Source organism: Parus major, chromosome 12, assembly GCF_001522545.3.
Source record: "Parus major isolate Abel chromosome 12, Parus_major1.1, whole genome shotgun sequence".
Lineage (NCBI taxonomy): Eukaryota > Metazoa > Chordata > Aves > Passeriformes > Paridae > Parus > Parus major.
In genome coordinates this window covers 13986885-13997950 of record NC_031781.1, presented here as the reverse complement: position 1 = coordinate 13997950, position 11066 = coordinate 13986885, and the positions used below count along the sequence as shown (strand labels likewise).

The 11066-nt window shown below is 48.6% G+C and overlaps 1 protein-coding gene and 1 long non-coding RNA gene across 7 annotated transcripts in view; one reads left to right on the top strand and one right to left on the bottom strand.

Annotated features, from left to right (window-relative positions):
- Positions 1–302: 302 nt before the first annotated feature.
- On the bottom strand, positions 303–1952 carry LOC107210242. Of its 2 annotated transcripts, none has more exons than XR_001523891.2 (2): positions 1843–1952; positions 303–901 (listed from the first exon to the last, which is right to left on the bottom strand). It is a non-coding gene; the product is annotated as an uncharacterized LOC107210242 (long non-coding RNA). The 2 variants fall into 2 exon arrangements; XR_002002227.2 differs by having other exon boundaries at positions 1628–1858.
- Positions 1400–11066, top strand: part of ADAMTS9 (ADAM metallopeptidase with thrombospondin type 1 motif 9) — a 79141-nt gene continuing 69474 nt past the window's right edge. For 4 of the 5 annotated variants that reach the window (XR_001523890.3, XM_015640779.3, XM_015640780.3 and 1 more), the window contains exons 1-3: positions 1468–1689; positions 1797–2185; positions 3353–3515. Coding sequence is in view for 4 of the 5 variants with exons in the window: in XM_015640779.3 (XP_015496265.1) it covers positions 1596–1689; positions 1797–2185; positions 3353–3515 (646 nt within the window). In the remaining variant the exon portion in view is untranslated. Of the gene's footprint in view, positions 1690–1796; positions 2186–3352; positions 3516–11066 lie in introns of all 5 variants that reach the window. The other variant, XM_015640778.3, reaches the window with a different exon arrangement.

Sequence of the window (11066 nt, the reverse complement as noted above, 5' to 3'; positions counted from 1 at the left end):
GGGGTTCATATGGACATTGTAGGTAAGTGGTCAGGGCTCAGGCTGCTCTGCAAGCACTGCAGCTCAGAGAGATGTGGGCGAGTTATCTCACGGTAAATATCCAAGATTTTAATTAAACCTGGTTTATAAGCATGGGCACAACGCCACGAAGGGAGGTTATGTGCCATTACACCTCACCCTAAGGGTGTGCTGACTTGGGTCTCCACAATCCTGGAGATTCCTGCACTGCCGAGGCTCTGCCTCCCAGCCCTGCAAGCCTGGCCAGCCAGTCGCAGGGCTGAAGATGCACGGCTTTGCAGGTGATGCTTCAATTACTCTTTTATATTCATTGTACAAAATTAATAATTTGACTCCGAATTCTTGAGGCTGTAGGATTTCAACAGATATTCTGAAGAGTCAGGAGGTGCCATTTTGCCCAGAACTGGATTCTGAATTGATTTTTATTTTAAAATTTTCCCTTTCTACAGCAAATACCAACATTTCTGTGCCTTGTCCCAAAGCAGAGCAAAGAATGTAAAGAACTTTGAAATCTTCTATGGAAGTGCAAATTGAACTTCCAGATTTCTCTTTTCCCTTGCTTATATGCTCAAAAGGTTTAAAAGCCTTTTAAATCAAGCCTGGGGTTTTTGATTTGGGGAAGGGGTAGAAGACAACGCTTAATTACATTTAGCTCTAAAGGATGTCTTAAATTTTTACAGAGACCTTTCACACTGTAAAACAAACTCAGATAAGGATATAATCTTCCTTTTCCCTCAGGGTGCCTGAAAAGTGCATAACACAAATCTAATCCTGAACAAAAGTTGCTTGAATTGTCTCTTATCTGAGAAATGCAGAAGAAAACAACTGCTATAAGAAGTGCCACACGGGATTCTTCAATTGCTGGTCCACTTCTTCAAGCTGCCTTGAAAAAAAAAAAAGTTTAAACGTTAATTATGTAAGAAAACTCAGCTCTCCTCCCAGTGAGTGACAAAGTGGCTCATCACCAAATCCTGGCAAAGCAGACAGCTGCCAGTGCCGCTCTGCCCGGGCTACTTTGGGATTTTAAAGCCTTTTCGAAGGAGCCGGTGGGGAGCGGGCGCTGGTGCTCCGAGTCGTCGCTCGCTCCGTCCAGCTCCAGCTTTTCTTAACCAAAACCTGGACTTCGGCGTTCGCCGGCAACGAAGTGACACTGGAGTGGGGGGGACCTGAGGAGGGCGGGCTTTCCCCCTTGATCTATGGAGCACGCCCCTTTTTAAACTGAGTCCCGGCGGCTCTCGTCCACCAGCCCGACGTGGGGAGAGGCGGAAAGCGAAGGAGAGCAGGCAGGCAAGCGGGCGGGCGGGCGGCTCCCCCGTCCCGGCCCGTCGGTCCCGACCCCGGCCCGTCCGCCCCCGCGCACCATGCGCGGCCCCCGGCGCCCCGCGCGCCGCCGGCCCGCCCGCCCCTAACGCCGCCCGGCTCCTGCGCCTTCCCGCGGCAGCGCTCCGGGGGCCGGGAGGGGGGCCACGAGAAAGGAGAAGAGGAAAAAAAAAAATTAAGAGTGGGAAAGGGGGGAAAAAGGAGGAGAAGAAGCGGAGGCGGGGAAGGCTGCTCCTCCGAGGACAGCGCGCAGCACCATGCAGCTGGCGCCGCTGGCGCTGGCACTCACCACGCTCTTCATCGACGGCTTGAGGACGGGAGCGAGGAGGCAGAAGCTGCACCCCAGGCAAGGTAAGGGGGTGCTCGGGGAGGGGCGTGGGGAGTGCTGCGCTGCCGCCGCCCGGGGCCGCGGGGCTCGGCCGCCTCACTCAGCGGCATATGCGTCTGTCCCCTCGCAGCCCAGCTGCTGGAGAAGCTCAGCGAGTACGAGATCGTGACTCCTACCCGAGTGAATGAGTTCGGTGAGCCCTTCCCCACCGATGTCCACTTCAGGCGGCGCCGGCGGAGCACCAGTGCTGCCCCCGACACCTGGACGGCGGCCGCCGCCGCCTCCTCGAAGGCACACTACAGGCTGTCCGCCTTCGGGCAGCAGTTCCTCTTCAACCTGACGGCCAGCTCGGCCTTCATCGCCCCGCTCTTCACCGTCAGCCTCCTGGGAGAGCCCGCCGCAGACCAGCGGCGCCTCTACGCCGAGGCGGCCGACGCCGACGTGAAGCACTGCTTCTACCGGGGGCACGTCAACGCCCGGCCTCGGCTCACCGCCGTTATCAGCCTCTGCTCCGGGATGGTGAGACCCGCGCCCCGGCCGCCGGCCCGGCCCCGCCCCGCTGAGGACCAGGGGCGGAAGCGCGGAGGAGGAGCGGGAGGAGCGGGGCCAGGGAGGCCGGGCCGGCGGAGCGATGGGGCCGCCCCTTCCCCTCGCCGCGGCGGGCGGCTCCGGCCCGCCCCGGCCGGGGCTTTCTCCCACGCCGCTCTTAATCGCTCGGCTTCCTGGGTGCGCCGCTCCCGCTCCGCGCGTCTTGGGGAAAAAGTGCCACCCACCGACACCCGGGCGGGCGGTCCGCGGGCCAGACACGGGCACGGACCCCCGCCTCTCCCCGGGGGTGCCCGTGGCTGCGGGCTTACACCAGCGCTGACCCTGGAGCCACCCAGCACCTCGGACCAGGGGCATGTCCCAGTCCCTGGTACCCCAGCTGGGTGCTTTTCGCTGCAGGGATGTTGGCACCGGGATGAGCAGAAGCTCTTAAAAGGGCTGACCTGGGTCTTTCCGTCCCACGGGGTGCCAATCCAGGGGTCTCCCCGGAGGTTTCTGCTGGCTTCATTCGGTCCACGAGTTCCTCTGGGTGCATGTGTTCACCTCAGCTTGGGCACAGCACGTGTGTGTGACTTCCCTCCTGGGTAGTGGCCATGGATGCTAGTATGGGATGGCTGCGGAATGTTTTGTCTTGGATATTTTATTTACCCGCCAAATACCTGCATTCATAGTTGTATGCAAGTAGGAGTGATGATGTCTTTTCACAAGCAGTGACTTCACTAGCTGGACACCTTCCTCTGATCCTCATATGTGGGTTAAAAGCCTGTCTCGGGGAGACATGCTGCATGAAACCAGCACATGATGGGGTTGCACTGGGGCCTCCAGCACACAGCAGCACCATGAGTCTTCGGGCAGGACAGGCTTGATAATTGTCACTGGCGTAAGGACAGGGTCTGGCAGACCTGCCCCTATGCTCCCTGCCTGTGGGTTAGTAATTAGCCCTCTGTCAGCACCAGTGGGATGGCTGTGCAGCCCAGAGTGCGTGCAAGCAATGTGACTGAAGATGGAGCTCCAGCTGGTGCCTTCAATGGGTTACCACAGAACTAGGCACACCTCCCTCATTAGCTGCTTGCTAGTGCTGCTAGGTGGCTTGTCATCACTCAAAGCTGACCTCCTGTTCCTCTCTCTGGTCCCTCTCAGCTAGGCACATTCAAGTCTGATGATGGGGACTATTTTGTAGAGCCACTCCTATCACTTGAGGAACAGGAGTATGAAGAAGAGCACAATAAACCACATCTTGTCTACCGGCACCGGACATCTCCAACCAACTCTTCAGGGGACAGGCAGACTTGTGATACTCCAGGTACTCATTTTGTTACTGCCTTGAATGACTTGATGCTTGGAAGTGCTATTTGCAGTTAAAAGGCAGTAGGTTTGTATGGGAAAGGGATGTGAAGTTGAGGGACCCCTCTAGAAATAGTGCTGTGAGTGCTAGGACTGGGCTTGTGGTAGTAATGCTGTCCTGGAGAGATGTGGTGCACCCGTGCTTCTTAGGAATTGATTATAAGGAAGTTGCGGTCAGAAAAAATGTTGCAGTTTCCCTTTGATTCCTGTTGTAAAGCTGGCGAGAGAGCTCTTGGTCTGTCTTGCCTTAAGTATCCTGTAAGCCTTTAAACTTGTTTTCTCTTCTTTTCTACATGTAATTCCCAACCATCCTAATCTGATATTCTTTCTGTCTGATACTCTGTCCTTTAAATTACATCCTCTGTCTTGGTCTTGCTGTGCTCCTGATCTTCCCTCCCCAAATCTGGCTGTGAGTTGCCACATCTTACCTCTTTCTAGTGGAAATGAGGAGGTTCTAACACCAACCCTGACAGTTCTTCCCTTAGTAATCACTTCTCCATGGTTCATCAAAGGCTTTTTTTTTTTTTTTTCCTCATGGCCCTTCCTCCACCAGCACCATCTCCCTGACCTCCTCACTCCTGCTTTCTAGTCCTTGCACATATGAAAGAGCACAAGCTTTTTTCTCTCCCCCTTCATGTGTCTTGATGAGCAATAGCCTTGCTCCTACTGTCCCTATTATCTGCAGTGGCCTCCTGCTGCTCTCTGCTTCCTTGACTTCCTGATGTTCACAACTAATCCTCCCCTTTGGCAGCAAATACCTAAATTTTCTCTGAAGAAGCTTATTCCTTCAGTCTCCTGTTTCACCTGCTGTTTTTCCCTCCTCCTTTGGCCTGCAGCTAGATCTGCAGAAACTTTAAAGCTTAAACAGAGTAGACCTTGACTGGGTTCCCTTGTGGGCTGCAAGCTGCTCATATGATGCAAAGTAGGTGGAGTTGCTCAGGAAGTAAAGGTATCACTGGAGGAGAAGTATGGGGCCCAAATTAGGCTGCAATTAGCATGTGTTACTTGTTTGGCGCCCATGACTTTGATTGTGGCTGTGCTGCTCAGCTGTCAATCTGTTCAGCTTGTACTGATCATGCTAAGTCCAAAGATGCTCTGATAGTCTGTGACCACCAGAGCAATGTGTGTTTCTTCTAGAAGACATGTGAATCCACGTCCACATGCAAACGTATGTGCCAGGGGTGCAGTGGCACCTCTCACAAGGCTGTCATTGATTGTTCTTCCAAGGGCTGCTGCTGGAATATGCCATTCTGGTTTCTCTCTTCCAGCTGTTTCTGCTCCCTTCTTTGAGATCAGATGCAGGAGACTCAGAACAGTTGGAAAGAAACACGGAATCTGGCACATTGCATCAGTAACCCTTGGAGGAACGGAGCAGCAGATCACAGGACTCATTGAATCAAAGGTAGCTGGGAGGGCTCTGAATTTTGCTTGTGGACTTGACTCTTGTGCTGGTGTAACAGATGCTGTATTTCACCCCACTGTATCATAGTTCCCATTATTCTTCTGTATTATAATTCACAAGAATAATACTCCATCTGTGATTTTACCAATGTGGTGTATATCTCTTCCTCCTTTGTTCCAATATGCTTTGCTTCTTGCTTGTCTTTGTTTCCTTGCTCTTCTCAGTTGCTTCATCTAGTATAGGAAGGAGTTCTTACCTCGCAAACATACGCTGAAGTGTTCCAGATAGACATGAGAGTCTTATTTGTCTTCCTCTCCGCTTTCCCTCCACCTCCTCCTGTTTACCATCTCTTCTTTTTGTCCTCGTCCAAGCTTTTGAAAGGTGCAATCCTTTGAAAGGTGCTGTTTTGCTCTAGCTGTACATGTATGGTGAACAAATCTTGGTTATTTCATTTAAGGAGCGAGTTCAGAGCAGTTTAGGCAATGCTGAATCCTGGCATCCTACCTGAGGTTACATCTGGTGAGAGAAGGTGTCTCGCGTGTCTTTGCAGCAGAGGTGAACACACGAAATCTAGCATCACTCACTGTTTTAGACAAGGTGTGTCTCTCACTCCTACCAGAGAAGAATGCTTTCATGAGAGTTTGGGAGTTAGTCATAGTTGCAGGGTTGAATCCAGTCTTTTGTCAGAAGAACATGTGAAACTGTGCATTTGGTTTGCAGGCTTCTGGCAGGGGTGGAAATTTGCTTGAAGAGGAAATTCATGTGAGGGAAATCTAAGGTACCCCGTGTTGCCAGGCAGTTGTGCTATTAAGAATGACTTTCTGATAGTCATCTTCCTGGAAATGATTAATAAGCAACTTACTGGTGTGCCCTTGCCATAATGATGTAATTTTAGACTTCTTGAGGTATTCAGGAAAGTTTCCCTTGTGAATTGACTAACAGATTGTGTAAAAGCTTTCATTTGCAGCAGTCTCCCTGGTCTTACTTTTAGTTTTCAGCATCCTGAGGTCAGCTTAGAAAACCAGGTATTTGCTTTTGTTAAGTTTTAATTAGAAGTTTCTAATAACAGTTTTAGGTCCTGACATAAAAGATACTCTGCAGGTGTTCTGGAAAAATATCTTTTTCCTCTGAATGCTGATGGATATCAAATGGAAGCTGTGCTCTGCAGATGAACTTTCATAGCACAGCACTGGAGTCTCTGGCAATGCATTTCAGCCGTCTGGCATACAGCTCAGCCGCCACAAGAAAAGCTTTGGACAGTTTTCCTTGGGGTAACAGGTTAATGTAGTTTCAGTTGGAGGAAATGGTGCATTTTCCTCTCCTTCTTTTCTTTTAGTTAGTGCCGTGAATCAGTTTGTCATCTGGCCGGGGATCTGGCAGAATAATTTGTGCTTTTCTGAATAGCCCTGACGGGATGAGGACTTGGCCAGGCTGACAGCATGATGTCACTATAGGTGCAGCACCACTACCACCCATCGCTTCAGGATAGCAAGCTCTTCCGACCCAATTATTAAAATATCCGCTTTCTTGAGGTGGAGGAGGAAGAGAAAAGAAATTGCAATCCTAAAAAAAGAAAAAAAGGAAGTGGCTCATTGCAAGGCTGGAGAGCTCAGCTTTCCTGCGCCCCACGGAGGAACAATCTGACTCCAGTGATAAAGGCGCGGAGCTGCATCCTGCGTCAGCGTGCAGCCGCCTTCGTGAGGCCGGCAGCACCTCTCCCCAAGCCCCCATCCAGTGGGACCTTCTGCCAGGAGCAGACCCATGAACCCTTTCCATGTGAAACCCTCAAGGTTTGGTCTTGCAGAGAGATGTCCAGCTCCAGATGCCAATAGGACACTGCCTTTGGTCATCACTTAAATAAACCACTTCAGGCTGCCCCTTGCTCTGGGTCTTATGTCTATTTCTGCTGCTTCTCCTTTCTATCACATTTCCCATATTTTTTTGCCACTGATGTGTATTTATATGTATTTGTATGTATATTTTGTTTGTTGAGTTCTCTGGAGCTCTTCTCTTCCAGCTTTGTTGGGGTCTGTGATAGCTTTAGCCTTTTACTGAACCTTCACAATCATTCTGCCTGTTGGCCATCCCTTGTTCTGGGACAGATGTGGCCTCCACCTGCTTGGTTGCACTGAGCCACAATTCCCCTGTGTCCATGAGTATAATTGCAACTATTGTGCCCTTTCATCACCCCACTTCTGTTGCCTGCCCAGCTCTTGTTCCAAACTTAGCAAATTCTGTGCAGCTTTTACTGTGATGCTGATGCAGGACTCCTGACTGAACTTTTTGAGGCAGCTCCTTCTTTGTACCCACTGCCTTTGTTTGGCTGATCTGCGCTTCCAATTCACAGCTTCATTAGTTAAATATCTTCCTGTTCTTGCCTCATTTCTCATAATTCTTTTATATTCAAGACCTGTTTGGGGCTGAGATGAATAAACCAACAACTGAATGTATAGTGAGTGCAAGCTGCTCCCTCACGTGCTGCTGGTCAGCTGTGCCCATCCCAAGGCTGGTGTTGGACCTGGGCTCTGGGGCTGCATGTGAGGATCTTGCACAAAGCCCTCACTCCTTAATGAGAGCATTTAAAGCAGGAATATCCACCACAGGCAAAATTCCTCATGCAGAAGCAGCAATAACACTCTGATGGTGCCAAACTAGTAGGAAGATGATTAGAGTTGTTCCTGTTTCTGGAGGGGAGCCAAGGGGCTGTAGCCAGCAAAGAGGCCTTCCAGCAGTTTGTGCTGAGGTGGTGAGGTTTTGGAAGCAGGCTCAGATGAGTGCAGGACAGAGCAGGTCTTACCTGCACCATGCTGACTGTGCCCCCACCCACTGCTGGCAGAGGTGGGAAAGCCCAGTGACTCACCTGCTGAGGCTCCTTTCCAAAATCCACCAAGTATTATCAGCACAGATGCTGTGGGACACAACCTGCAGGCTTAGCACATCCCAGTACCTGCCAGAAACGGATGCAGAGGTGTCTCAAATTTGCTGGTATTTCGTTGGGTGTTGCAGCACTTTGACTGCTGGAGAGTACATGTGTGGCCAGGCACAGCAGCTCCACAGAGGGAAGCCCCAGGTGGCCCAGGTGAGGAGGAGAGAAGCTCTGTGTGTAAATTGTGCTGAGAAGGGTCCAATACAAAGCACAGGAGAAACCAGCAGCATGAACCAAGTCTTGCCGCTGAGCTAGAATTACACAGGCATACTCAGTAATATGTCACTGATTTTTCAGTTGCATTAATGAGTAATTTGTAATAGATTACTCTTTCATAGTAACTGTAGCAACCTTTCCCACTGAACATGACACTGGGGAACCACCAGAGCAGAAGTGTGCTACCCCGTGTCTTGAGCAAGCAGATGCCTGATGCTGCCTGCACAATGATTGTGATCTTGTTCCTGCATGATAATTAGCACCAGCCTGCTCTTCTAATGCCAGCCAGCTGCATGGGAAGTCACTGGTGTACCCATGGCACAAGCAGGAGATGGTCTTGTCACCATGTTCCCATGTGCTTGGAGGGGTGGTCAGGTTGAGGTTGCCAGAATGGGCATTTGTTAGTGTGTTATCAGTGCCACGGCCAAGGAGGAGGCCTGGGGAAGGATGAGTTAGGGATCTGGTACTGTGGCTAGAGCCTGACTTTGTAAGGTGGTCTTTCATTGGTGCAGGAAGGGGATGAGCTTTTGTTCCTGCTTGAACTGTGATTCAAGGTGTTTCTGCAGTCTTACAGTTGGCAATGGAGTGGAATGGGGCCAGTGATGGAAGAAGTCCTCTCTTTCTACAGACCCTTTGTATGTGTTATGTTCTTTCTTTATAGCAGTTCTGAGGCAGAAACGTTCAATTCTTTTAGCACAGGACTCAATGTTTTTACTCTTGTGAGTGGTCTGTGGTGAAATCCCAGATCCTTTGCACTTGGATTGTTGGTCTAGAGCCTTTAGTATTTTTGCTTTTTTCTTTTGGACTCTGTCTTGCTTCCAACTGTGTCCCTTTTTTTTTTTTTTTTGTTTTCAACTCATTCATCCAGCAGAATTTTGCATTCTACGTGTCTGGTTTCCAGGCAGGTCTTCAGGCAAATTCTGTACTGCTGAGTGTCACGTAAACTCAGGGTTGCAGGAGATCTGCAGGGAGGTTTTCTTAAGCCTTTGCTTCCAGGTTGAGCAATCCTTGAGCTCTTTCAAGAGTCTGTTTAAGCTGTCAGCTTTGCTTTTGGCCTCAGGGTAAAACACTGACTTTTTTTCTTTTCCTCAGAAAACTTCCTTATCTTAAAGAAGTGGATTGTAATTTTTAGTCAGATAGTAATTAATTCAGGTTTCCTTCCCTCCCAGAATAAAGAAGAGAATTACATCACAACTCCCGTATGCTAATGTAATTAATTCTATTTCTGCCTCCCTGTTGAGGTAACAGCACAGTAAGAGCCAACTGGTATTTGGTCAGATGGGCCTAAGAGGTCAAGCACAAGCTTTTTCCATGCTGAGCTGGGGAAGGGATCAGTCTTTAATGTTTGAAGTGAGATAAGGTAATAGGCTGACTTCAGTTAGAAAACAATGATCATAGTCAATGAGATAGATCCCATTAACATTCTTCAATGTGAGTTTTAAGTAATGCATTTTGTTGTTACTCTTAGTATTGAAAATGTATCAAGCATCCATCTGACACCCTAGAGATGTAAGACTTAAGATTGTGATTAAACAAATCATTGTTCATTGGTTTTTGTTCTGCAATTTAAACATGGTAAGTGGACAGAGTTAAATTATTATCCTGGAATCAAAATGGATGTACTTTTACCTCATCTGTGTGGACATCCACTGAAGGAGGACAGGTGGGAGAAGCAAGGGGGGATCACTTTGGTGCCTTCTGTCTGTTCCCTATGGCATATACTACTGAAAATAAACAGGCTGACTATTCTGTGACTTCTTTTCCCATATACCTGTAATGCCACTATCAATATCCCTGTGGCCAATTGCTGGATGATTTCTTTCTTTTTGTAATGGGATATTTTGTCTTTTCTTTTGCTGACTGTCAGTACAAATTTGTGGTGTTGTTCTTGTTGGCATGGTCCTCATAGGTGTCACTAGACACAAGTGTGGGACACAGGTTGGTGTACTTGTGACTCCTGTGCATTGGAAGTTGCCTGAAGAGCATGTGTGGGAGTTCTGTAAGATGATCTTGAATCATTTTCTGCCACATGTTCAGCTCATGTGTTAGTATCTCCTTTCCTAAAGAGACAATTTATTGTTTTGTTCATTAATCTACTTTCTGTCTACTGTGCAAAATTGATAGCTTTCACTTACAACATTTCACCTTAGGCAGAAAACTAATCTTTTAGGCTGGAATGCATTCTGATACTCATCACCAGGAAAGAAAACATCTAGAGTATGTGTGGTCTGTAGTGTTAGCATGGTATAAACCAGAGAATGTTTTATTACTAAGGGAAATTGATTGCTGCTCACTGGAAGTCATGGTTCTCAGCATTCTGGTTCAAGCAGTGAGAAGAAAGGCAGGGTCACTCTGACAGACATCAGGGTTCAGCATCACCTTGAGCTTTGGCACCTCCAAGTCTCTATAGTCACAGACACAAGATGCAGTGAGTGAATTGGGGTGGAACTGTTGGTTTTTGCATCAGTGATGCTTCATGCCAGTCTGAACTGCTCATGGCTTCATAGCTTTGCTTTCTGGCATTAATATTTTCACATATTGCAAACACAAATTCCAGGCTCTGGGCTTGACACATGGGACTGACTTCAGCAGCAGGAGCTCCTGGACATGGACATGTCTGTGAATCTGAACATTGCTTCAGCTGGACATTTAGAAAACCACTTTAGTAAAGTGTGTGTGCAAAGTTCAAAGTGGAGGAAGGTGAGAAGATTAACAAGCAGTTGTCCCTTGGTCCTGAGGGCTTATGATCCATCCATGCAAGTATTTTTCTTAGTAGCAAAGTTCTTTGTAGAAGCCCAAGATTTTGATTCTCCTGTAACAGTTTGGGAGGGAACTATCCTGAGCCCAGACTGTTTCTTAATTCAAAGGAAGTATCAATAACATGAGCAAATCAAAATTTCCTTCCTTTGTATTGCTCTAAGATTTCTAATTTGTGAAAGTGCTGATATTTTACTGAATTTTCAATA